This window comes from Leopardus geoffroyi, chromosome D1, assembly GCF_018350155.1.
Source record: "Leopardus geoffroyi isolate Oge1 chromosome D1, O.geoffroyi_Oge1_pat1.0, whole genome shotgun sequence".
Taxonomy (NCBI): domain Eukaryota; kingdom Metazoa; phylum Chordata; class Mammalia; order Carnivora; family Felidae; genus Leopardus; species Leopardus geoffroyi.
Window position 1 is genome coordinate 54,079,397 of NC_059329.1, and position 27,131 is coordinate 54,106,527.

The 27,131-nt window shown below is 47.9% G+C and overlaps 2 protein-coding genes across 8 annotated transcripts in view; one reads left to right on the plus strand and one right to left on the minus strand.

Annotated features, from left to right (window-relative positions):
* USP35 (ubiquitin specific peptidase 35) overlaps positions 1-637 on the minus strand; it is a 56,630-nt gene extending 55,993 nt beyond the window's left edge. For all 3 annotated transcript variants that reach the window (XM_045483851.1, XM_045483853.1, XM_045483852.1), the window contains exon 1: positions 248-637. The gene's annotated coding sequence lies outside the window, so the exon portion shown is untranslated. The remainder of the gene's footprint in view (positions 1-247) is intronic.
* Positions 638-751: 114 nt separating this feature from the next.
* Positions 752-16,360, plus strand: KCTD21 (potassium channel tetramerization domain containing 21). 5 transcript variants are annotated; one of them, XM_045483860.1, is made up of 3 exons: positions 833-903; positions 1,438-1,529; positions 13,293-16,360. In XM_045483860.1, the coding sequence occupies exon 3, from the start codon at positions 13,323-13,325 to the stop codon at positions 14,103-14,105; it is 783 nt and encodes a 260-aa protein (XP_045339816.1). In that variant the 5' UTR covers positions 833-903; positions 1,438-1,529; positions 13,293-13,322; the 3' UTR covers positions 14,106-16,360. The 5 variants fall into 5 exon arrangements, with proteins under 5 accessions (XP_045339815.1, XP_045339814.1, XP_045339816.1 ...); XM_045483861.1 differs by having other exon boundaries at positions 840-855; XM_045483859.1 differs by lacking the exon at positions 1,438-1,529 and having other exon boundaries at positions 752-855.
* The last annotated feature ends 10,771 nt before the right edge of the window (positions 16,361-27,131 follow it).

Here is a 27,131-nt window from a genome sequence, read left to right on the forward strand (position 1 = left end):
GAAAGGCCGGTGAGCTTCATGGTTGAGGGGGAGGGCAGGATCACCACCAAACACAATTGATGAAAGAGGATGAAGCCCAGAGAGGGGCAGCTACTCGCCCAAGGTCACACAGCGAGGCCCAAGTTGCACCTGGACCTCCCTTCTCCCAGCCCCAAACTCTGGGAGCCCTTCGCGCGTGCCCAGGGCTCTCGAACCGCCAGGGTGCAGACACTCCCCACAACCTGCACACACGACCCGACCCCCTTACCTCTGGGACCCCGGTGGCCCCTGCCTCAGAGCCAGCTCTTGGGTGGGGCGCTCAGGCCTGGCAGGACTAGGCTAGGCCAGGCTAGGTCAGGGCGAGTCCTCTGCTCCCCCTGGAGTGGGGACGCCCTCCGCCAGGTCCCGCTCAGCAGGCAGGGATGCTGCTTCCACTGCAAAGTCCAAACTCCCCACCCAGCTCTGTACAAGCTTGTACCCAGGGAGCTCGACTGAGCCGCGCGGCCGCTAGGCTGCGGGGCTGCGGGGCTGCGGGACGAAGCGTGGGGAGGGGCGAGGTGCGGGAAACGGGGAGGAGCCGGAGCGGGGGCCACCCTGGGAACCGCCACTCAGGCCGCGTCCCCTTTAAGGCCAGCCGGTCTCAGCTCTAGCGGGGGCGGGGCGGGGAGCTGGACGGCTCACTGCAATGCCTCCTGGGAGATGGAGTTTGCGCTAAGCGTGCCGAGCCGCAAAGAGACCAGGGAGAACTACAAATCCCGGAGCGCAGCGCGCGGGTCCCGGGCCGCCACGCCCCTGGGCTGGGCTCTGGCCCTCCTCCCCCCTCGCAAAGCTGCGCTGGCCGCCCGCGGAGGGGAGGCTGCAGAGCGAGGGCAGGAGGTGGGTGCGGCGCGGCGCGAGCGGAGACTCGGGGCGCAGAGACAGCCGGTGAGGGGACGCGGGCCCAGCTGGCACCTGTCCTACTATGACAGGTCATCTTGCCTATCTTAGCCTCGCCATTCTCATCTGTGCAATGGGGATGGCAACGCCAGAGACTGCGGGGGAGGGGGCGCTTGCTGGGAAGAAGGGGCGGAGCTGGTGGAAAGAGTCTGGTGGGATGGGGAAGGTTGGAAAAGCCCGGATTAAGAGGGTCGAGACTGTGGGCGGAGTCTGGTGGGTGGGGCAAAGAGGGGCGGAGTCTCTAGGTGAGGAGGAGAACTAGAGTGAGGTCGGAGGAGCGGGTGGCCAGGGCTGGGGCGTCAGTACTGAGAAAGCCGATAAGGCAAGCCTAGGTTAGACTGGTTGGGATGGTCCAAAAAGCATTGGAGAAAGAGGGGCGGAGACACAGAGATGGAAAGGATCCTTCCCAGCCCCGGAAAGCCCAGGGTCGGCCGCGCGTTGATACAGTTTGGGTACAGGGGTGCCCGAGTGGGCAAATACCCATGAATGCACAGAACAAACATCTTCCTTTCCTTGTGATAGAAATAAAGAGCCCATCCCTTGAACTCAATGCGTCACACATGATCTCATTCAACGCTCTTACCCTGTAGAGGCGGCACCGTATCTATTTACAGGTGAGGAACAAGAGGCTTAGAGAAGTGAAGTAACTTGCCCCAAACCATAGGACTCCTTACTCCAAAGACCCTGCTTTATTTCCTGCACTTCAGGGAGACAGAGGTTTAATCTGGAGTGGATGGCAGGGAAGAAACAAGAGTTTAGATGTCCTGCTGTATGCAGGTTGTGTGACAGGATCAGCTTCAACCTTTCTGATTGCCAACCTCTAAGGCAACCCTCCTATGGATAGTGTGAAGATGAAATGAGATGGATTTCAAAGCCCTCTGTTTATGCATTCTAATGGTTGAGGAGCAGGAAGACTACAGAAAGAGAGTGGTTGAAATGGAGTGCTTGTGTCTGAGGAAAACCACAAGAGGAAGCCTGAGAGTAAGCTGAGAGGATGCAGGAAAATTCTGGAAGATGGGGGATGGTGGTGGTTGTTGGGAGTCTGCACCAGGTACTTTGCTGTGCAAATGGAGAAGCTGGGTTTGTCAGGTCAGGTGGCTTCCCTCCAGCTCACCTTTCCCTGTGCTGTGCCCTAACTGGGCAGCTCACTGCAGGGCCCCTGTGTGTCACCTGAGTTTAGAAAGCACCTTTTCCCCCTACAGTGTGGGCTGTGGGAGTATTGAGCAGCCTGTGGGCTTCTTAGAGATACGAACTGGGCAAAACAGAGCTGAAAGTACATCTGTTGGGTGTGGGGACGCCAGGAACTGGGAGGTGAAGGGCGGTGCTCCCATATGGTCCCCAGGGCTGTGAGCCAGTCTTTATCTTGGTGGACTGAGTAAGCAGGGGGAAGTCTCATCCAGCTTACTGGGAGACACATTACTCACTCTGAGTATTGTCGCCCTTGAAAGTTACCCAGCCATGTTCAATCTATCTTCTACACAGTGGGAATTCCTCCATTTACTTCCAGGTGGTCACCTGGGCTTGGCTTAGATTCCAAACTGAAACTTCAAGAATGTGTTTCAAAATAAAAAGTTTTTAAGATTCAGGAGGTGGTGATGAGCCTCCTTATTGGTAGATGTCAGTCTGGGGTGAAGAAAACAGATCTAAGGGGAAGAAATTTCCCCTTCCCCTACTCTGCCTGCTTCTGGCGGGTACGAAGAGGGAAGATCTCAGCCTCAACAGAGTGGCCAGGCACTACCTAAACAAAGTAGGCTTTTGGTAAGAGGTGGAAATAAAATGTTCTGAAGATGTAGAGAAGAAAGAAAGGAATTCCAGCTGAGGGGACTGACAGATGAAAGGGATTTTCTTTTAGAGTGCAGGCACAAGGGATGACAGCAAATTGCAGAGATCAGAGAGGGCCTGACATGGATAATGATAGTATCCACTTCATCTATGAAATCAACATGCAGAAGGTGCCTAGCACAGTAATAACTGCTCAGCCATTATTCTTGCTGCTGTTGTTAGAGTCACCATCTATCCAGAATTGGCCCAGGCCCACACAGCTAAAGTGTCAGAGCCTAATTCAAACACAGGCCTGGGTGATGCCAAAGCCCCTCCGGTTTTTTGCCCACCCACAACATTTCTAAGGCCCAGAATGGGCCCCGCTTTGTGAACATCACAGGAGTTTCTTTCCTGCTGTAGTAGCAGAGACTCTAGGTTCTGGAGAAGGCAGGGGCAACAAGGCCTGAACAGCCATCTTCTCCCAGCCTGGATCCCAACACAGAAACAGGCAGACCTGGCTCTGTGGTTTCTGTGAGCAGTGGGTCTATGGAGAGAGACCACTCGGGTTTAAATTCTGTCTCCTCCACCAACTGTGGGCTATTTTAGCTTAGCCCTGGTTGGCTCCCTCATCCTCCAAAGCACGGCAACACATGGAGAGGAAAATTACCAGATTATAATGCTTCTTGGTAGTAGTAGTAATAACAGATGTGTTTATTGAACCTGGCTGGTTTGGGGGTCGGGCACTCTGACTGGAATTTTACATCTATAGTCCCATGAGGGAAGCATTCTTTTCTTCCCTCTTTCAAAATAAAAATATTTTTAGAATTTTCAAGGCTACAGATAAGTTTAAAGAGTAGCCTTTCACCTATATGCACCAATTCGCCCTTTGCTGATTTTCCTTTTACACATACCTTTTTGCTAAACTATTTACAAATTACAGATATCTTGACACTTGACCCCTAAATTCTTCAGCATGTAACTCCTAGTTACAGAATTCTCCTACATAACCATAATACTATTATCGTACCTAAGAAAATTTGAAAGAAGTAAATATCACTTAAACAGTATACTCACATTTCTCCAACTGCCAATCTTATGTAGTTGGGTTTTTGTTTTGTTTTTCTTTTTTGTCAGAAGTAGTCAAGATTCATGCATTATATTTAGTTATATCTCTTTAAGCAACTCATTTACTCTACATAGAGCCTCTTCTACCTGTATAAATTTGGTTATTTTATCAATGGTTATTCAGGGTTGTTGGTTTTTTGTTTTTTGTTTTTTGTTTTTCCTTTCTGGCAACGTCATGTTCTTCTTACTGCATCCCATCAGAAAGTGTATAATATCAGGGTCCTACTATCCATGAATGCTAAATTTGATTGTTGGTTAAGGTCATGACTGCCTGATCTCTCCATTGGTGTAATTTTTCCCTTTGTCATTAGTCTTTGGAGTGATTCCTTGAGAATGTCGAAATTGTGTGTTCCCAGTAACCTTTCACTACATTGATGATCCTTGCCCGAGTTGCAACATTGAAAGTTTCAGAGTGGTAATTTTCTAAGTGTGCCATTCTTTCTCTATTTATTAGCTGGTATTCTTTGTTATAGAATAATTTTTTCCACTGTTTGTGTGTGTATTTCTCTCCTCTCCCTGTCTTTTTTCTTCTTGGAGTAACAAAGAGTCATGATTTTTTTTTAATTCAATGTGTTATAACCCATTATCATCATTAATCTTTTTGGTATTCAAATTATTTCAAAATTTGGCCTAAGAGAGTCCCTTCAGGCCAGCTCCCGTGTTGTGTTTTAATTGCGATATGATTGACGTTTAACATTGTATTAGTTTTAGGTATACAACATAATGATTTGATATATGTATATATTGCGAAATGATTATCCCAATAAGTTTAGTTATCATTCACTGCAACACATAGTTACAAAAATACTTTTTTTCCTTTGATGAGAACTTTTAAGATCTTCTGTGTTGTTTTCACAAGATCTCATTAATCTTTCATTGCTTCTTTGCTGTCTGGCAAGAGATGTTCCAGGCTCACCTTGCACTTCTTCTATCAAAGTCCCGGAACCATCAATTTCTCCAGGAAACCCTGGTTTCTTTTTGTAGGAGATGACATTTAGAAACCAAGATCTGGAGTCAGGTGTGCTCATTGCTACTGGGGTGCTACTGGTAGGCTCTTTGAGTGAGCAGAGCTAAGAAATGATGGATGGATGGATGGATGGATGGATGGATGGATGGATGGACAGACGGACGGACGGACAGACGGACAGGCGACAGGTAGAGAAGTAATTATCAGTAGATTTATTGTTGTTACAACTGGGCGTCACTGTGTAGAAGTCAACTACTGCATGGCAAGTAGTTTCATTATGGAAGCTCAATGGGCAGTAATATAGGAAATTGCACAGAAAGCCCATGCCTAAAGACTCTGAGTGTATGAACTGTTGGCCAAAACCTCTGTGGCTCGGTTCAGTCTCTTGCTCAAGACCCAGATTAGAGAAGACCCCAGGCTGCCTCCAAAGGACTGTTCTCTGAGCCATGTCCAAGCCCAGAACCTTCTACAGGCCATGACTCAGAAGTCAAGAATGCACATGAAGCCCTGGGTCAGGGACTCATTCTCTCTGCGTGGGTGAAATCAAGATTATGTGATTTGTTCTGCCAGGGTCGCAGAGTTGTGGTAAAGATCAATATATATTTATTTTTTAATTGCTAATAAGTCTTTTCAGTACATATTATAAATTTCCTTCTCCTTTTTATTGTTACAATACCACAGTTTGGAATGTCATTGCTTTATAATCCTATTTAATACATTACTAGTAGTTACTAGTTATCTTAACTAGCATTTAAGGTAATTACTCTTTTTCAAATATTCTTTCAAGTTATCACTTATCAATTTTTCCAATGTAAGATTTTAATCTTTTTTTTTAATCCTTTGAAGAAATACTATTGGGATTTGGATTAGGACAGCATAACAACTGTAGTTAATTTTAGAACAACTTGAAGATATTTCATCTCTTTCAGAAGCATTACAAGTCTCTTCAAATCCTCTTTATGCTTCCTAATAAAGTATTATGGTTTATATTACTGGAAGGGACACAGGCTTTGGAGAGAGACCTCATTTGGAATTCTAGCTCTGCTGCCTCTAGCTGTGTGATCTTCAGCAGCTGTCATCACTACTCTGTGCATCAGTTTTATAATCCTAAACACCGGGATAACACTCGTACCTACCTCACAGCATCTGTGTGGTGTTTTAATGAAATAGTCTGTTGGAAAGTGCCTCACATAGCTCAGGGCATGTCCTTGGTTCTCAGGAAGTGTTGATTCTCTACACCCTGGTCTTTATGTAGGTCAGAATCAAATTCAGATGGCAGGTGTAAGAGCACCTTGTAAGAGGTAGGAGGGGAACAAGTGACAGATCTCTCCAAGGGCCTTTGTTCACAATCCACACTTTGCAGTTAGACAGGCCTAGACTTGAATCCTGGCTCTGACACTGTTTGGTGCAAGTTCCCTACCTCTTAAAGCCTGAGGTTCTCATTTCCAAAGTGCAGATAATACTTTTCTTGAAAGGGTGTTACGGGGCTTAAATGAGCTCATATGTATAACAGAGCTAGCAGGTATGGTACACAGCAGGTACTCAGCATTAGCTATGTCCTGCATGAGGACTGCAGGGACACGTGGGTACCTGGACCACGTTTTAAAGTAGGACTCTAGAGCAATGTCTTGGCTGCCCTTCCTCACAGGACATCTGCTGTCAAAGAATTCTATTTTCTGTGTCACAGAAAGGTAGAGGTTGCAGCCAGGTAATTTCCAGGCCCCAGACTGGAATTTCCCTTTGCATGGTACCAGGCTGGGCCTCAAGACCCCCTCTCATTTGGGCCACAGACCCATTCCAGAAAGGAGAGAATTCCAGCAGCAACTTCCAAGGCCCCCTGGCCTCCCCAACTTGGGCGGTCTGGGGATCAGCATGGCATAATTTCCTGGTTTGATGGTTTGACACCAGCCCTTTTCTCAAACAGGGAAAGAGGGCTAATCTCTTGCTTGGTTTTTTAGTCGAGAGGCAGGCTTGGAAAGCCTCCTGCTGAAGAAACATAATTCGTTCAGTGGTGATTTCTTTTATCTACTTCCTGGTCCTGTGTGAGTTCTCATTCATCCTTTCTAATCTGGCTCTGAAAAACCTGGCATTTTGTGTTTCGTGGCTTTGTCATTAGACATCATCGGCTGCTGTTGAAATAGAAGGGCTTGGGCTTCTCAGTGGATTTGCCCTGTGTCAGCCATGGAGGCACTGTCGGCTGTCCTCGGGTCCTGTCCCCACTTCCATCGATGGGAGTGGGCAGAGCCCCAGGCCGGCCGCAGACCCACCACCCAAGGACATTTCCATCTGGTCGGGATGGAGAATAGGGTGTTTGCATCTCTCACTCACATTAAGACCCTGTGGTGGGAAAGAGGAATGATCACAAGTGTTGGACCCACACAGAACTGGATTCAGATCCCAGCTCCTCCACTGACTCCTACACTTTCTGAGCCTCAGTTTCCTCATCTGTAAAATGGAGATAATAATAGTCTCTTTCACAGGGTGCTTATGAAGACATCAAATGAAGGAATGCATGTACAGCATTTAGCACAATAGTATCATTTTCTGTACTTTTCTATATGGTTTTATTGCAAATAAAATGCTACCAAGTGTTACATGAAGCTCCTCACATAGAGCAGGAGGTGTGCGCTAGGTAAGTGGTAACCGTCTTGCCAAGCAGGCTGCAGAGCAGTGTTTTTAAAGGCTGCTTCAGAGATTGTCAAACTTGTCTGAAGCTATCACAGCCCTTTATTGCTGTTACAACTCTGCAGCCTGAGTGGGCTGAGAACGGGCTCTCTGCTAGTTGGCTGTGTGTCCAGTCTCTCCGAGTCCACTTTCCTGTCATCTGCCAAACGGAGCATGATGCCTACTTTGTAGGATTGCTCCAAGAATTTAAAAGGCTGGTGAGTGTAAAGGCCTTGGATGTAGTAAAACGCCCAGTAAATATGCATCCGTCCCACCCTGCTGCCCACCCTCCTCCCCCATCCCCATGACACTAGCATCCGCTGTGTGCTAGGCAGTGCCTGTGTGGGGACATGAGATGTGCCTGTGCTTCAAGGAGATCACAACCTAGGCAGTGGTTTTCAACAACAATTTTTGTCACAGCTCACAGTATGAAGACATACTTTAGATCACCATCCAGTTCACGCACAAACACACACAACTGAAAAAAAAAGTTTCCCAACAATATATGTAGCTGGTCACAACCCATTGTATTGATTTCATGAGACAATCCCAATCTTGATCCTTTTTCCAGTTTATGAAGTCATAATTTACATACAGTGAAAACTCACCCTCTTGAGGTATACTGTTACATGAATTTTCATAACTTTTATAACTACCACCACATCAAGACATAGAGTTTTCCCATGACTCCAAGGTATTCCCTCTTGCCTGTTTGTAGCCAATTTTTTCCCCAGTCCAGGCCCTAGCAATTACTGGTCTGATTTCTGTCTCTATAGTTTTACCTTTTTTAGAATGTTACATAAATAAGATAACATACCTCTGTAACCTTTTTTTTTTTTTTTTTATGTTTATTTACTTTCGAGAGAGAGAGAGAGCACAAGCAAGTGAAAGGCAGAGAGGGAGACACAGAATCCAAAGCAGGCTCCAGGCTCTAAGCTGTCAGCACGGAGCCTGACACGGGGCTCAAACTCACAAACATGAGAGAGAATGACCTGAGCCAAAGTCAGACACTTAACCGACTAAGCCACCCAGGCGCCCTACCTATGTAACCTTTTGAGGCTGGCTTCTTTTACTTAACATAATGCTTTTGACATTCTTCTCTTGTGGTATATGTCAGTAGCTAGTCCCTTTGTATTCCTGAGTCATATTCCATTGTATGGTTGTGTGACGGTGTGTTTACCACTTACATTTTAGTTGTTTCCAGGTTTGAGCAATTATGAATAAAGCTGCTATAACTATTCGGGTACAGGTGTTTGCATGGACATATGTCCTCATTTCTCTGGGTACATAATGAGGAGTGGGATTAATGGGTTGTGCGGAAACTGAATGCCAAACTTCCATCATGGTTGTACCATTTTGCATTCTCACCGGCAATGCAGGAGACTCATTGCTCTGTATAGTCAGCAGCGTTCGGTATGATCCGATTTTTTTTTTTAAGTTTATGTATTTATTTTGAGAGAGAGAGCATGGGGGAGGGGTAGAGAGGGACGGAGGGAGGGAGGGAGAGAATCCCAAGCAGGCTGCGCACTGTCAGCACAGAGCCCAACGTGAGGCTCAAACTCATGAACCATGAGATCATGCCCTGAACTGAAATCAAGAGTCGGGTGCTTAACCGACTGAGCCACCCAGGTGCCCTGGTATGGTCAGATTTTTTTATTGGAGCCATTTTAATAGGTATACAGTGTTATCTAATTGTGGTTTTAAGTTTCATGTCCTTCATGACTATTGCTGTTGAGCTTTTTTTTCAAGTGGTTATTTGTCATCAATATGTCTTTGGTGAAGTGTGTGTTCAGATCATCTGCCCATTTTTTCATTGGGTTGTCTGTTTTCTGTTTTGAGAGCTCTTTCTATATTCTTGTTAACAACCTTTTATCAGATCTATGTTTTGCAAATACTTTCTGCCAGTGTGTCTTATTTTCATTTTCTCAACACTGCCTTTTGAAGAGGAGTTTTTCGTTTGGTGAAGTCCAGTGTGTCGATTTTTTTATGGTTTGTGCCTTTTGGGTCCCATGCAACAAATCTTTGCCTAACCCAAAGTCACAAAGGTTTTCTCCCAGAAGTTTTAGTTTTCAAAAGATTTTACCTATAGGTCTGTGGTCTGTTTGGAGTTAATTTTTCCTACATGGTACGAGATATGGGTCAAGGTTCTTTTTTTTGGATGTGGATGTCCAGTGATCTGCACCTTGAAGGAGTGCAAATCAGCTCATAACATGATGGAATGGTGGGCATGGCCAGGTAGGCTGTGCAAAGGACCAGGAAGCCCCAAGAGGAGAGCTGTTAACCTAGTGGAGATCTGGGGATGGCCTTACAGACGCAGTGGCTCATAGGTGGGGCCTTCAAGGTTGACAGCAGAGAAGGTGGAGAGGGTGGTATAGGGAGAGCAAAGTCAGGCAGGTGACAGCATGAGGATGTGTGCAGTGCCATCTGGAATGCGGGAGGATAGAGTAGGGGAGGGGCTGGAGGTGAGCTTGGAAGAGCAAGGTGGTCTGGCCAGGCAGTAGTGCTCCAGAAGACTGAAATGGAAGGTGGAGAGGAAGAAGGCAGGGAGCCAGATGAGGAGGTAAGGAGAGCAGAGGAGAAGCCAGAGCCCGGGGAGGGCTTTAGGGATGCGTTTGAAGAGTCAGAGTGAGAAAAATTATAGGGATGAGGACTCGGAGCTGCCTCCTGGATTTTAGGCTCAGGCAGTTGAGTGGCTGAGAAGCGTTCACTGTGGGTTTGGGGGAAGAGGAATTCTGTGTCAGGCCTTCTGATACCCATGGAACATCAAGGTGGAGAAGTCCAGGACACAGCTGAGGATACACAGGGGACTGGAGCTCAGTGAGGATTGTCGGTTCATCCCCACCTGACCACAAACCCTTCATCACACAAAGTTTTCAGCACCTCCTGCCCCGAAGTGCCAGGTCCTGTCCTCATGTGTCCTTGTGCCATTTACACCACGACCTGTACACCTGTGATGGTGGAAAATGGGGGCTTGGATGGCTGAGCTCTGTGACTTGTGGGCATGGAGAGAATACTACAGAGAGCACCTTAGACTGAGGGAGGGGGCAGGAAATCTGGCTTCTAACCAGTCTCCGCCCCGACTGCCTGTGTGGCTGACAGGCAGTGATGATGCCAGGGAGTCGCACAGCTCCGGGGAAGAGGCAAGAAGGCAGATGCTCTGCTGCTTTTGCAAGCAGAGGAATAGGAGTTTGGGTACCCACCCAAGAGCCCCCAGGTATGCCAGGTGTGCCTTGTGGCTCCCGACTTTCTCCCTCCCTCTCCCCCCCACCACCACCCAGTGCTCTGAGCTCTTTAGCACTAACGTACAGAGGAGATATGGGGTCTGCAGCCCACAGAACCAACAGCAAAGACAGCCCGGCCTCTCTGATGCCTGAGGCTGCTCTTTCCATGTTGCTGAGCTACTGGATAGAGCCCGGGCCTTAAGTCAAGGAGATGGGGCGCCTGGGTTGCTCAGTCCGTTAAGTGTCTGACTTTGGCTCAGGTCATGATCTCACGGTTTGTGAGTTCCAGCCCCACATGAGGCTTTCCACTGTCAGTACAGAGCCGGCTTCAGATCCTCTGTCCACCCCTCCCCACTTCTGCCTCTCCCTCACCCACACTCTTTCTCTAAAATAAACATTAAAAAAAAATTTTTTTTTAAGGAAATCAAGGAGAGAGACTGAAAACTAACATATGCAAATTACTACCTAGAAAGAAAAGGAAGATTCTGGAAAGAGGAAGGGGATGGCACTGGCTTGTGGGTCCATCTCCTGCCTGGGCCCTCTGTAGACAGAACTGACCAGTGTCAGCCCTGAAGCCAGAGCACCTTCCCGCAGCTGCAGGTCCCCACACAGCAGCCATCCCTTCCTCAGCCCTAGCCCCACCCCTTCAGTTGGACCTCCCCGCTGTCCCACAGCCCATCTGCTCCAGGCTTCTGCTGCCAATTTTGTAACTTCACCATGGCTCGTTTCTCTTCAGACACTCCAGATGGTTAATGCCTTTCTACAGTATCAAAGTGCCCCATTAGATGAGGAAGGAGTCATGAGGTGACCCCCTAGACAGTTGGGTGGGGCAGCTGAGCATCTCCCTCCACCAGCATGGATGGCCTCCATTTTCTGGCAGGAGTCTCCATCCCCTGGAGTTAAGGGGTCTTAGTGCAGCCAGCCTCCTCAGAAGACAGGCATGGTGAGGGTAAGAAGTGCTCTGGCCTGCTTATCATCCTTGCTGGGTGACTTTGGGGAAGTCCTCCCTCAGACCTCTGTTTTCCCATGTGGATAGTAAGCATGCCAGAATTCATTCCTGACCTACTCCCTTAGCTCTTGGTTCATCTCCCTTGTCACTGCACCCTCACTGCCTCTTGTCTTGGTCTCCCTGCCAGCCTTTTCTTTTTGAGGGCGGCACTGGGTCCAATTCTTCTTTGTGGCCCTCACACCCAGCATCAGGGAAGGGTTGCTTAATCTGTTCCACAGGTGGGATCTTGGGAAAGTATGTTGGAAGCTGAGGGTACATCCCTTCCTTTCTAGAACCTTTAAGAGAAGTTAGACTCCAAGACTTCAGGTTGAAGGAGACTCACCAGCCTTAGACACTGGAGGCTGCAAGGTAGTGGGGAGAAGGGCTTGTTAAGGAGAGAAGTGGGTAGAGAATGGGTAAAGGGTGCTCCGTGCAGAGTCCCACGTTTGCACTGAAACTCAAATTCTTCAGAGGTAGCTGGGGTGTCATCATGATGGGAAAGGGCAGGCCACCAGGAGTCAAGAACATCTTCATTGCAAGGCTAATTGTTACAGGAGGATGAGAGTCCAACAAGGGGTGTCAGAGTCCAGAGGGCTGAGTGGCCCATTGTAAGCCTGGGACAGAGATGGAAATGGCACTAATCATAGCTATTCATTGTAAAATCCTTGAGATAGACTAATAATAAGAAGGCATCATTGGTACAGCAGAAGGGAGTGCTGGGCTGGGAGACCTAAATCTCAGAGCATTGGCTAGGTACTTAGAAGGTACCAGTGTTTGACTAGTAGCATTTACGTATTTTTCTCTCTCACATAAAGGAACCCGGGTTTGAAACTTGGCATGGCCCTTCACCTCTCTGAGCATGGGGAATGAATCCTGACCGTGTTCCTCATCTGCACGATTGGGATGGATGGTGATATTGTCTAAGTCAAAAGATGTATCACCAGTATGTAAACAAATGTGTATAAGGGCAGGTAACAGAGCATTTAGTCCAAGCACATTTTCTTTCCTTCCTTAGAGCAGTGGTTCTGTGTCTTAACTGAATATTTAGAATCACCAAGGGTGCTTTTAAAAAATACCAATGCTAGGGTATTAAAGACCAATTACAATAATCTCTGGAGGGCAGGACCCAGGCTTTGTTTTTTCATTTTTTCTTTTAACTCCCTAGTGAACCTAATATGCTTAAATAATGTGGCAATTATCTCATCAGGTACTAATTCATTTCAACCTCTAGGACTATAGGCTTGATCTACAATAAGGAGTTGAGAACTGTACATACATTGATGTTATGGTCTGAATGCTTGTGTCCCCCAGGTCCCTATATTGAAATCCTAATCTCCAGTGTGATGGACGTAGCACCTTTAGGAGGTGATTAGGCTGTGAGAATAGAGCCCCCATGAACAGGATTAGTGCCTTTATAAAAGAGACTCTAAAAAGAGCTCTCTTGCCCCTTCTGTTACATGAGGACCCAGTGAGAAGACGGCCCTTGCCAGACACCAAATCTGTCTACACCTTGATCTTGGACTTTCCAGCCTCTAGAACTGTGAGAGATAAATGCTTAAGCCACCTGGTCTATGGTATTCTTTTATACCAGCCTCAACAGACTAAGACACCAGATATGGTCGGGTAATTTCTCACTTCTCTCCCTCTCTAGGACTACTTTCCAGCACCCCCGCCTCCTGCCATGTCTGACCCCATCACACTGAACGTTGGGGGGAAGCTCTATACGACTTCACTGGCAACCTTGACCAGCTTCCCCGACTCCATGCTGGGTGCCATGTTCAGTGGAAAGATGCCCACCAAGAGGGACAGCCAGGGCAACTGCTTCATTGACCGTGATGGCAAAGTGTTCCGCTACATCCTCAACTTCCTGCGGACCTCCCACTTGGACTTGCCTGAGGACTTCCAGGAGATGGGCCTGCTCCGAAGGGAGGCCGACTTCTACCAGGTGCAGCCCCTGATTGAGGCACTGCAGGAGAAGGAGGTGGAGCTCTCCAAGGCTGAGAAGAATGCCATGCTCAATATCACCCTGAACCAGCGTGTGCAGACAGTCCACTTCACCGTGCGGGAGGCACCTCAGATCTATAGCCTCTCTTCCTCCAGTATGGAGGTCTTCAATGCCAACATCTTCAGTACCTCTTGCCTCTTCCTCAAGCTCCTTGGCTCCAAGCTCTTCTATTGCTCCAACGGTAATCTCTCCTCCATCACGAGCCACTTGCAGGATCCCAACCACCTGACTCTGGACTGGGTGGCCAATGTGGAGGGCCTGCCAGAGGAGGAGTACACCAAGCAGAACCTCAAGAGGCTCTGGGTGGTGCCAGCCAACAAGCAAATCAACAGCTTCCAGGTCTTCGTGGAGGAGGTGCTGAAAATTGCTCTGAGTGATGGCTTCTGCATCGATTCTTCTCACCCACACGCTGTGGATTTTATGAACAATAAGATTATTCGATTAATACGGTACAGGTAAAAGGACCCCAGGAACACTGAAGGAGGGGGCTTCCAAGAAGCTGCATGTCAGCCAAGGTCCCGGAGAGTGTCTCACCAGTGGTGTGAGGCAGGGCGCTTTACTAATCTGTATTAACCGCATAGCAGGACTTGATTCCCCCCACAATGCAGTCTACCTATAGGAATCCGTGTGTCCTCTCAACGGAGCTACCTTTTTCCTTGCCACTTGGAGCTACAGATGGGCAGTTTGTCATAAGTGAAGTGCCTGCCAGTGTGTCCTAAAGGATGCCACAGGAGGGCTTTCTGGCTACAAAGGAATCGCGAATTTTCCACAGGCTCCAGCTCTCTCTGTACCACTAGGCAGTGCCTCACTTAGCCATCTATGAAAGGAGCCCCTGGTGGAGGGAAAGGGGTGAAAACAAGAGGCTTCCTTCAGTTTCCCAGGACCTAAAGTAACCAGAGATCCCCACCCTACCTGCTCCTCTGTCCCTAGGATGCAGCCGGGACCTTGGACTTGTTTGCCCAGGGACAACCATGTTTGGCTGGTGTGGAAATGCAGTATGATTTCAGAGCTGCGTTTTGGGCCCCCACTGTGGTGGGGAGAGATTTGAGCTGTGGCATGGCCTAGAGGAGTGAGCATCCAGGCAGGGTTCAGAAGATGGGGATATCCCTCTGGACTGGGCCAAATGTAGACATGTGGGGATTTTTCACTTCACAGGTGAGCTGCTGTCCCTGCGAAGATTTTAAAGTACCTGGAGCCAGTGCAACAGAAGGCGTTTCATAACGTGGACTGTTACATGACTTCTGTAATCCTTTCCCCAAGAATTTGAAGTATCATTGAAAGAGGTCATTTTAAATAATATTATGGACTCTCAGGGTTGGAAAATAATTTAGTGGTCGCTTAGCCCTTCCTGGCCCCCAGCACACCCCAGCCCATTTGGGGCTAAGCACCTCTCCCCAGCACCTTCAAGTGATCACATCCCTCCTTGCATACTTCCAGCAACGGGAAGCTCATCAACCCCAAGGCAGCCCCTGCCGTGGTTGGCCAGTGCTGTTAGAAAGCCCTTCCTTACATTGAACCAAAATCTGTTCTTCCACGCCCATTTTCTAGTCTTGGATCTAGACCTTCTTTCTCACTCAGAGGTATGTTTGTTTACTCTTTCACAATAGTCACCTTAAAAGGCCAGACCCTTATTCTGAAAATATTATTACTCAAATTAGGATTCCCCCTGGGATTTGTCCAGAACCAAGGTTAACCCCTTTCCCATCCCTTGTAAGTCAGCCCCATTTTGTGATCACTTCACTTTGTTTTGTGACACCCATTTCATCCGCCTCCTCACCGTCTGTGGCTCCGCATAGCTTTTGACCACCTCCTGTTGGAGGATAAAGATTTGTTGCCCCAAGAAAGTGTTGCCAGAGGAAGGAGGCCAGGATATGGCAGGGCGGATTGCACCAAGGAGCCCTGGAGTTACCATAACACTCCTCTCAGAGTAAGCGTCCAGGCATTGTGACATTGCTCGGAAAGAAGTGGCCTTCTGCTGTGGTACAGTTTCTGGTCATAACCAACCCGTGGACCTCCCTGGTATAAGGTCCAGAGCAAGACACCCCAAGCCACCACTTTCCAAGGGGTGATGAATAGTGCAGACCTCAAAACTGCACATTATGATTCATCCCTGAAGTTTGGCCTTGGGCATCTTCCCCATTGGGTAGGGGCTCTTGGACAAAACCAGGGAAGCCTAGTGACACAGGCACCCACAGGAGACGGGCTGAGGAAGGGACTTCCTATAATTACACCCTGGGAACAAGGAGCTTGTATGCTGGGCTGTGGGCAAGGCTGCATCCGTTAGGTAATAAAGGCCTTTTCCCCCTACAGTGGAACCCAGGAGTCTCTGACAGCTGTCCCAGGTCACCAGACCAATAGTACTCGGGAAGGTCACTCAGGAGAACCCAAGTTAGAACAGACACAGCAGAAGCTGTGACCACAATAAAACAGTTTATCACCACTGCCCTTTTCCTTCTCCATAAAAAGTATCTTTCTCCATCTTCTTGGTGCTTCTTAATTCAAACAGCTTGACGTTAGAGAAAGTAAAGGACTTGTGAAGCCACTAATGTGCTGTGTGACTGCGCAAGTCGCCCACCTCACTGAGCCACCTCCATTTCTTCATCTGTGAAATGGGCATAACAGTAATACATAACCCTACCTACCTCACAGGGCTGTTGTGAGGATCAAATGAAATAATGTACGTGAGAATACAGTATAAATGATCATCAGTGTTACTATTTTGCATCTGCGTATTTATAAGGGGTGAAAAATACCCTGGCCTTGGAGTCAGGCTGACCTGAATTTGAATTCTGGCTCCATCGCTTGTTATGGAACCTTGGACCAGTCACAGGGCCACTGATTTGTTTCCTCGTGGGATAACAACCTCACCTCCCGGTGTTCTGTGACTTAAATGAGCTGGTGGCCGTGAAAATTCCTAGCTAGGCCTGGCACATAGGAACTCAGTAGATACTTGCTCTTTCAGGAAGTCATATTGGTGGACTGCTGTGCAGGGAGCACCTCGAGAGGACAATTTAGCAAGCCCACCTAGAGCATTTGGTGTGTGGGCCCCGAGGATGGAAACAGCCACAAATAAATTCAATCTGGGAAAGGCTTAGAGGACCACAAAATATGCTGTGGGAACTTGAAAGCAAGTTCCGGTCTCACAAACGGCTTAAGGGACGAACAAGCCAGGCCTCTAAGGGTAAGTTGGGTTGTGACAGCTAAGCAGGGTACCATGGGTGCAGGAAACAGCACGAGCAGAGAGCAGGGAGCCAGGTGGAAAGGGTGAGCCCTCACACGTGACTCCAGCACAAGGGGAGTGACAGGTGGTGCATTCAGCACATTCGCTGTGCATGCCTCTCAGGTGCGGGCAGCCATTGCTTAGCAAAACTAAGAAAGCACATGGAGTGGTAGAGGCAGCACCATGCCAGAGGACGAGTGAGTCATTGCGAGTGTGCACAGGGAGGCAAGGATGTGCATCTTGTGAGCCCTTCGCTGCCCGATGGTGATCCGTGATCTCAACCAGGCAGTTTAGTCTTTTGCACAGCCAAGAGCTTTGTCTCAACTGAAGGGCAATGCCAGGCACGCGTGAACTTGTCAGCTTTCCATTCCTATCCTTGGTGTGGTCCCAAGCAAGAAGAGGGGCAGTCAGAAAGGGAGCTGGGGGGAATCCTAAGGCATTTTGGTGTTACCACGTCCTGAGGCCAGCCACCAAATAAGGCCCCTACATGCTTGAAGGCCATCTCAAGCACTGCTTCCTGTGACCTTCCTATGACCTCACACCCTCAAAACCATCTAAAGCCCTTTACCCTTTTATGAAGGGCAAGCCTTGTGACTCTCTGTTCTGCCTTGAGGCTGGAGCTCCCTGTACAGAGGTGGCCATGGTTCCCCTCCCTCCCCCATATGTGCCCAACACAGCCTCAGGCCAGGATTGCGGTCACTCTGCTTTGTAAACAGATGTGTGGCCTAAAACATAGCACTTTTGTAACTGCCCCTTTGTTCACCCCAAGTGTCCAGCTTTCTTTTACAAATCATTCTTAAAACATGCTACTGTGATTGGAGGCTTGGTCAAGGTCAGCCTTAGATTTCTCAGCTCATGTATCTAGACAGCCAGCCCATCCCTTTCCTGTGGTCTCTTCACTGACCACCTGAGTCTGTACGTGGGGGGAGGGGGGGCAGGGATGGCCTTGGGCTGATGGGGGTGGTTGGCAGGGAAATGAGGCCCCATGATCCTCTTGCAGAGCAAAACAACCTGATAACCAGCCCATCAAAGGGAGGGGCTGGGCTTTTTTCCAGATCCTGTGGGGTCCTGGCTCTGGCAGCTCCATGAGCCCAGTGACCTCAGTCTCCTTTAGAACCTTCAGGACAGTGTGGCACCAAGCAGAAAACCATGGAGACAGTCTGATGCCATGTTCACCCCAGTCTGGGGCATAGGGACCAAGGGGGAGAAAAGGCCTATGTAAGCCAGAGGTTCACTGAGCAACCCACAGCACCCAGAACCCCACTCGACACAAAAGATAACAAAACAAGCTCTGTGGCGCCACTGTCTGGCTTTGATTTCTGGGCCGGAAGTGCATGGCCAGCCAGACGTGTCTGACCCTCACTTAGCCTGGTCTTATTTCCCGCCAACTTCCCTGGCCCTCCAACCCCAATATACAAGGCATCTCAAAGCTTTTGTCAACATTTCTCATTTCGCTGGCAGCCCTAGAGTGTTCTAGTCCATTCTCATGCCAAGTCTCTCCCCTAAGCCTAGGTTCCCTCTTACTGAGGTTTTGGGTAAAGGCCCAGTTGAGTCACATTGGAAATCCTCTAGAGATCCTGCCAGCTAAAGACAAAGGTTAATGGGTTGTGACATGACCCCAATTATCTCACTTATAAATCGGATACTGGATTTGCTTCATAAACACCCTTTTGTGTTTATGAACCTTGTAGGTTTATGAACCTTATAGGTTCCCAAGCTCCTTCACATCCATACTGTCCTTTCATAGAACTCTAGAATGTGTATGCCATGCGTCTCCTCACCTGTGCCTGAGTTGTGCTTTATTGCTCTGTCTTCATAGCAAACATCTGCCCATCCTTCAACACTCTGCATAAGCCTTGCCTCCTTGGCTCCCCAAGCAGGGTTAGTCCCACCCCCTCTTTGTACCACCCTATATCTGGTGATGACTTTTACCATCATATTGCAGCTATTCACAGTCAGCAGTTGTGTTGCTAAATATGTAACAACCAGCTCTCAGAGAAAAGCCCTGATTTGTAGCATTGGCCAGTTTCAATGGTGCAAACACTCTCATTGTAGTGGATATCAAGTTACTGAAGTGGTATCACTGATCATCAGGAAAAAGAGGCACACAATGGGCTCTGGAGAGCCAGAGTGAGCCTGCTCCGACACAAGAACTGAGTGCCTATGAGGGCAGAAGCTCTGTCTTGCTCTTTGTACCACCAGCGCCCAGCACACATAAGGTGCTCAGGACCTCTGCTATCATGATGTCCTCTCTTGCTCAAACTCCTTCTTGCTCCAAACTCTTGCTCAAACTTTTCCTATAGTATAAGAAAAAGCCCAAAGTTCATAACATTTTACAGACAGACTTCAACCTACATTAAAGAGCATAGATTCTGGAGTGAGACTGCCTGAAATCAAATCCTGGCTTTGCCACATAATGGATATGTAACCTCAGGCAGGCAAGTTACTTAACCTCTCCATTTCCTTGTCTGTAAAGTAGAGGTAATAATACCCACCTCATAGAGTTGTTGCAAGAGTTTGATGAGGAATACATCCATAGCTTTTTGAGCAGTGCCTGGAGTATAGTAAGTGCCATACTTACATTACCTATTACTATTACTATTATTATTATCGTCCTCATCATCACTTTCTGTCCTCATCTTTTACCGTGATCTTACTTGCCCACTTTCTCAGTGTCCTCTACATAATCCACATGGATTTCCATCTGCTGACCTTTGCCCAAGCCACTCACACTGCTTGGAGTGTCCCACCCTCTCCTCTCCAGTGACCCAAACCCTCCTGTCCACGCAGACACCATTCTCACCCTTCACCACCCTCCCACTGAGCCCCTCCTCCTCCTCTGGTTTTCCAGTGTCCTTCTGATTGGCATCTCCATGGACCTGAGAATTGGATCATCACATGTTCTGTTTATTCATTTATTCTGTGAAGTACCTGCCACATTCTAACCCCAGAGCTGGACTCTGGGAAATCAAAGCTGAACCCAAACATTTCTCCACTGGAACATGTAAACAGATTCCAGTATTGTGGGCAGTGCTCAGGTGGAAGTCTACTCCAGGCAGACCACATAAGTGGGATCTCAAATGGGATGTCCAGGCTTAGCAACAACTCCTCAAGGTACACATCACTTTACAGTTTACAAAGCACTTTGCTTCCTTTTTCTCATTTAATCCCCACAACAGCAGCTCTGAGAGAAGGAGCATAGGAGGGGCTTTTTTCAGAGATAAGGAAACTGGAGTGCAGAGAGAGAAAATTACTTTCCTGTGGCCACACTGCATGTAAGTACATGCCTGGCACATATTAGGCCCTTGGCTATTGAACTAAATGTCATTTAATTTTCATTAAGTGGCCAAGTTGAGGGGAGAACCCGGTCTGAATCCTCCTTCAGGATTATTTCTACTCAACTGTGAGGCCAAGAACAGAACTGGGTTTCCAAGTGCCAGGACTCTGGTCCAGGCTTTTCCACCAGCGTTCTAGGTGACCTTGGGCAAATCCCTTCCCTGTCCTGGCCTGAAATCGTCCTTGGCAAAATGCATCAAGGGGAAGTTCAGCTCTACCAGCTAGCAGGCTCTTCTAGCCAGTGCTGGATAGAAAAATGTTCTATGGAACTATGTGAGCAGAGACCAAAGTCCCTTGATGAGGCTTCAGGGACTGGCCCTGCATGTCTTCTCCTAGACTTTAGTCCTGTTAACGGATACTCGGTGATGGAGCAGTCCTGGGATTTTTGCATTTCCAGTGGGAAATGATGGACTCTAGCAAGTGTTGCTGGGGCTAAAACCACCAAGCAAAGTGGAGTCACTTGGATGGCGTGTCACACCACTGGCACTCCCCTGAGTGAAGTCAGAAAGCTTTTGTGAGGGTGAGGCTCATTCCCCTTCCTCCTTAGAAGAGGAGGCATGTTAGACAAGATGAGCACCCATCGTCATTCCTGAGCAGAGAGAAGGGCTGCTGAGAGGACTATTAGAACATGACATCCATTGTCTATTTTTTGGCATAGAATCTAAGAGTGTTGTGCTAAAAGGAAACATAACTGACCATGAAAGGCAAAGAGGAAAGAGAACTGGCCTTCAGTCAAGCAGACCAGTCTAAACCTTGGCTCTGCTGTGTGACATTGGCAAGCGTCTGAGCTCTCTGTCTCAATGACTTCATCTACCAAGTGGGGATAAAAATACCTGCATTACCTACCTGATGGAGCGATTATAAGGACTAAGTGGGAAAATGTGTGGAATGTGCCTGATTACCTCTTCTTTGCTTCCTCTCTGTACTGCTTGCTCTCCACACTGGACAGAACTCTCCTAATGCAAGGACTACCTCTTACACTTCTGTAGCCTCGGCCTTGAGCACACTGCCTCCAAGGGGAGATTCTTGGTTCATGTTTGTTGAATGAATAAGTGAACTTCATTGCCTTACCCGTGTCACTGCAGATCTGTATGCTGTTCCTTCCCCTGGGCTATTTGGAGGCTCACTTCCCTCTGAGTTCTGCCCCTGGCACTTTCCAATGGGGAAAATGGACTGGGCCACAAAGCTGGTCAGTGTGGCAAGCCTGGGTCAGCTTCCTGTGGGCTGGACCTGCCCCTCCCCACCTCCCTCCCCAGTGCCCAGCATAGGCCCTCATTTGATGCCAAGAAATCCGACTGACAACAATAAGGGCTAACACTTATGAGCCAGCAACATTCTAAGTACTTTATTGTCATGAATATTTTTAATCCTCACCAGAGCCATGTGAGGTAGGAACAATTTACTGTCTCTGTTTTATAGGTGAGTATTATGGGATCAATTGTCTCCTCCAAAATTCATATGTTGAAGTTGTAACCCCCAACACCTAACAATGTAACTGTATTAGAGAGTCTTTAAAGAGTCTATCCAGCACTGGCTAGAAGAGCCTGCTAGCTGGTAGAGCTGAACTTCACCTTGATGCATTTTGCCAAGGACACTTTCAGGCCAGGACAGGGAAGGGATTTGCCCAAGGTCACCTAGAACGCTGGTGGAAAAGCCTGGACCAGAGTCCTGGCACTTGGAAACCCAGTTCTGTTCTTGGCCTCACAGTTGAGTAGAAATAATCCTGAAGGAGGATTCAGACTGGGTTCTCCCCTCAACCTGGCCACTTAATGTTAATTAAATGACATTTAGTTCAATAGCCAAGGGCCTAAAGAGGAAATTAAGTTAAATGAGGTCATTAGGTTGGACCCTAATCCAATATGACTGGTGTCTTTATAAGAAGCAGAAATTTGGGAGTGCCTCGGTGGCCCAGTTGGTTAAGTGTCCAACTCTTGATTTCGGCTCAGGTCATAATCTCATGGTCATGATATCGAGCCCCTGTGTTAGGCTCTGCACTGGGCATGGAGCCTCCTTAAGCTTCTCTCTCCCTCTTCTCTGCCCCTCTCAAATAAATGAATAAATAAATAAAATAAGAAATTTGGACACAGACAGGAAGGAAAACCTAGTGACGACACAAGGAGAAGCCACCCGCAAGCCAAGGGGGGGGTTGGCCTCAGAAGAAGACAACTCTTGCCAACACCTTGATTTTGGACTTCTAACCTCCAGAACTGAGGAAATATATTTCTTTTGCTTTAGCCACCTGGTCTGTGGTTGTTTTTCAGGGCCGCCCTGGCTGACTAGTGCAGTGAGGGAGCTGAGGCACAGAGAAGTAAAACAGCCAGGAAGAGGCCAAAGGGAGATTTGTAGGCAGTTGGCCCCACCACCCACGCTCTGAACCACCACCTCCACCACGGCTCTGGCCCAGAGCAGTGCCACTTCCCGAGGCTGCTGCTGCTTCTCAGCCCCACAGGCAGCCTGTCCAGCCCAGGTGGGCTCCCGACAGCCCTTCTGTCTGGGATTCCTCCAGCTGAGTGTGGTCAGTAACACTGGGATGGGCTCGGGGCAGAGAAGAGAAGATGGACCACAATGGTGGGGTTGAGAACAGAAAACACACACACACACACACACACACACACACAGACACATCCTTGTTCCCACGGTTCTGTTCTTCCAGAGCACGGTTCTTCTGCCTCTTCACACGGCCTTGGAATCACACCATAATGCAAACACAGTCTGATGCTCAACTCTGGCACATATCCTGTCATTAAAAACCCAGGGCCAGGTAACAACTACCACCGGCCAGGCACCATTGGGAGTGTTACCTATACGATCTCATTTAATCTTAACAACAATCTGAGAGGCCACTAGCATAACACCCATTTACAAGTGAAGACAGTGAGACCCACATTGATTAAATGGCCTAAGGGAATGAAGCCAGAAAATGGCAGAGCTAAGATTTGAGACCAAGTCTGTCTGATGCAGAGGCCCAGAGCTACCACGTCACATGACTCCAGGGGCCCTATTCACACAGTAGAATAGAATACAGCGTGACTACTGCACCTTGGAGTTGTGCAGTCCCCAGCCCCGCAAGCCTCCCCTGTCCCCAACCTCCTCATGTTTCTAATCTAAGGATGGAGATGCCATTTCCTAAGGCCTGGGGCCCAGACCTGAGCCTGTTCTCCTGGCTGACATTACCCATTGGGGAAGACAGGCAGGGAAACAAATGATTTCCATCCAGTGAGATTCCTACTGTTAGAAAGGCAAAGACGACGGGCTGAAGGGGGAACTGAGAGAACCAGGGACCACATTGGAGAGGAAACAGAGGATGATTCACCAAGGGAGACATCCTTGTGATGGGTATTAGAGGGTGAGTAGAAGCTTCTTAGGCAGACAAGGAAGGGTATTTAGCCAAAAAGGACATCATGTGCAAATAATAATAATAGCTAATATTGATTAAGCATTCATTAGGTACCAGGCACAATGCTGGGCATTGTACTTACATTATCTCATTCAGTTCTCACAACAACCTAGGCAATAGGTACTTTAACCAGTTTTACAGATAACAAAACTGAGGCTCAGAGAGGGTGACTAACCTACTCAAAGTCACACAGCTGAGAATGGGTAGAACCAGGATTGCTACCCTGATCTGCTGTTTCAAAAAGCCTGTGCTCTCACCACTGTCATGTTACCATATTTATACAAAAGACTGGAGTTGAAAGTTAATAAAAGAATTTTAATGTTTACTTAACAATTTCTCTGATTTTTCCAACTATTATTAATGGTGATCAGCTCTTTCTCCAGCCTTTTCTGACTAGAGAGGGTGGGGAGAGCTTCACATCCAGGGATATAGTAGACTCAAATTTGGCAGTGAGATGGGGCAGGATGGGGCAGTGAGCTAGAGCAGAGCTTGTTTACATTTGGAAGATTCTAGGGCCTTGTGAAATTTTCAATATTTTTTGCTTTGCCTTAAAGAAAATCCAAACAAACTAGAAAACATTTCCTCTCTACAGGCCCCACCATTTTAAGAAAAGGGAGGAAGATCCATTTAGTGAATTCTATCCAAGTTGATCTGGTGCCCTGCTGGCCAGAGGCCCCAGCTTGAGTTTTGAGTGTTTTGTTCTGCTGTTTTTGAGGACTGGGTCAGCAAAATACAACCCAGGATTGTTTGTCTATTTTTCTCTGTTTCCTCATGACTCCCAGACAAGACTTGCCAAAACTCACTCTCCCACCAGCACTCTCAAAGAGGTCTTCTTTGGGGTGAGATGTAAGACAGAATTAAGAAAGGCTCAAGCATGCAGGAAGAAGGCTTTTCCAAACTTTCCATGCACAGACAAGGTGGTTGTGTATTAGAGAGAGCGGGGGCTGGGAGTCAGGAGTCCTGGGGTCTGGCCTTTTTCTCTCACTTGTTTTGTGATGCAGACAAGTCCCTCAGCCTCTTTGGACTTGTTTCCTTGTATGTGAAATAGTGGAGTCAGCTACTCATTCAACAAACACAAACAAAGGACCTTCCACATATAGGCACCATGCTGACAGCTGGGGATACCAAGGCGTGATTTGGGGGTCACTGTTTCAGGAGAGCTTCCAGTGCAGGGCCGGGAGCAAATAGTAAAGGGAACAAAGAGGAAAGAGGGGCGGCCTCCCTCCCTGACTGAAGACACAGGTGAGGTTAGAGAAACAATATCTGGGCTGGACTTTAAACTTTTTTTTTAACATTTATTCATTTTTTGAGACAGAGAGAGACAGAGCATGAATGGGAGAAGGTCAGAGAGAGAGGGAGACACAGAATCTGAAACAGGCTCCAGGCTCTGAGCTGTCAGCACAGAGCCCGACACGGGGCTCGAACTCACGGACCGCGAGATCATGACCTGAGCCGAAGTCGGATGCCCAACCGACTGAGCCACCCAGGCGCCCCTGGGCTGGACTTTAAAGGGCAGGTAGAGATTGCTAGAGCCAGAAATTGGGGAAAGGCATTCCAGCAGAGCCCAGGCTCAGTGACCACAAAGAGCAAGGCCACTTCTGAAACAGAGGCACTAGATGGGGAGGCGGGTGGGGGATAGGAATGGTTGAGGGTCTAGGCACACTACCTGACTTCAAGTCCTGGCTCTACCACTTGCTGGCTATGTGACCTTCAGCAAAGTGTTTCACCTCTCTGAGCCTAATTTCCTAATCAGACAACTGGGAAGAATAATTCTACTCATGTGATCGAGTTCTGTAAGGATCAGATGAGTCAATGCACATAGACACTTAGAACAACACCTGGCGCCTGTTACACACTCAATGCACAAGAATCTTAATTCTTTTTTTTAATGTTTATCTACTTTTGAGAGAGAGACAGAGAGAAAGAGCACGTGGGGGAGGGGCAGAGAGAGAAGGAGACACAGAATCCGAAGAAGGCTCCAGGCTCCAAGCTGTCAGCACAGAGCCCGATGCAGGGCTTGAACTCACAGACTGTGAAATCATGACCTGAGCCCAAGTCGGACACTTAACCAACTGAGCCACTCAGGTGCCCCAGCAATGCACAATAATTATCAATACTGCTATTATTCTATGCAGACAGTTGAGGCTAGAGACTAGCTAGACCCTAGGCTAAAGGAATAGACTAAAATGTACCCTGGAACCAGACTATGAAGGATTCTGTATGATAGGTTTGTTCAATTCAATCACTGGGTGTTTCCTACGCATCTGGCACTGGGAATATGGTACTAAGCCAGAGACATACCCTGCGTCTAAGTCATTGCCACAGAGAAGGGCTGCCAGAGGGTGTCAAAGGAGGGAAGCAGCAGAGGTTAAATGTAGTAGAAGCAATCCATGAAAGCTCATGCCTTTCACCATCATGCAACCTTTACATAACAGAAAAGGGGCCTGCCCTGATGGAGCCTGCATTCAAACGTGGACAGATACCCTCTCTTATAATTCCATGTGGCATGGCTATGCCCACACATGGGCAGTTAAGACTTGCCCTAGGGCTCAGGGGATGGCAAAACTGAAATAAATAATAAGGACAACAAGAGTTAGATTGCCTTCAGGTCAGGTCTACTCTTCAGCTTGGAACACTGTACGGGAGGCTTCATTCTGTACATACATCAGAGGCAATCAAAGGTCCTATATGGCCTATGTAGACTGTTCCAAGTCCCAATCCCCGGAAAAAGACCCAGACAGACAGCTGGTCTTTCATTTGCCTGTCTCAGGCATATCTTTCACACCAATTTTTTCTCTTGTACTTAATTGTTCTTTCACAATTGTCTCTCACAAAGGATCATCATTCCCTCAAAGAAGAGACCTGTCCTCCCACAAGGATATGCCCATACCCTGACTTCAAGGTATGCAGTTCCTTGGGAAAAAAGATGATAAACTGACTATAGCAGAGGCTGCTAGTTGTCCCTCAGTATCTGTTTTTCCCTACTTCTTTCTGTAAGAACTCATGAATTTTTGCCAGGCACTTATCCACCCAAAAGAAAGACCATGTTTCCCAGCCTCCCTTGCAGGTAGATATGGCCATATGACTAAAATCTGGCCAACACGACGTGAGAAGTGGTGTAGGTTACTTCTGAGGCATGTCCTTAAATTCAGGGAATGTACCCCTCTTTGTCCCTTCCTTCCTTATGCTGGCTGGAATAGCAGACATGTGGCAGGAGTAGCCATCATGGACCATGACATGAAGGCCATATGCTGAGGATGGTGAAGCCACAATAGAGAAGGAACCTGGGCCACTGGAATCACAGAGTGTTCTATCAGCCCAGGACTGATGACCTCTACAATCCTATTAGAGAAAGAAATGTCAACCTTATCAGCCCATGGTTTCTTTTCACATGTAAGCAAACATAATCAAAACAAATACTTCCATCTTATCCTATAAGACAAACTCACATATAAGATTGTAGAGGATTGTTTCAGTACACCAAGCCAAGCTGTGTGTCAAGAACCCCTTTCTGAAAGTTGGTCTTGCTGCC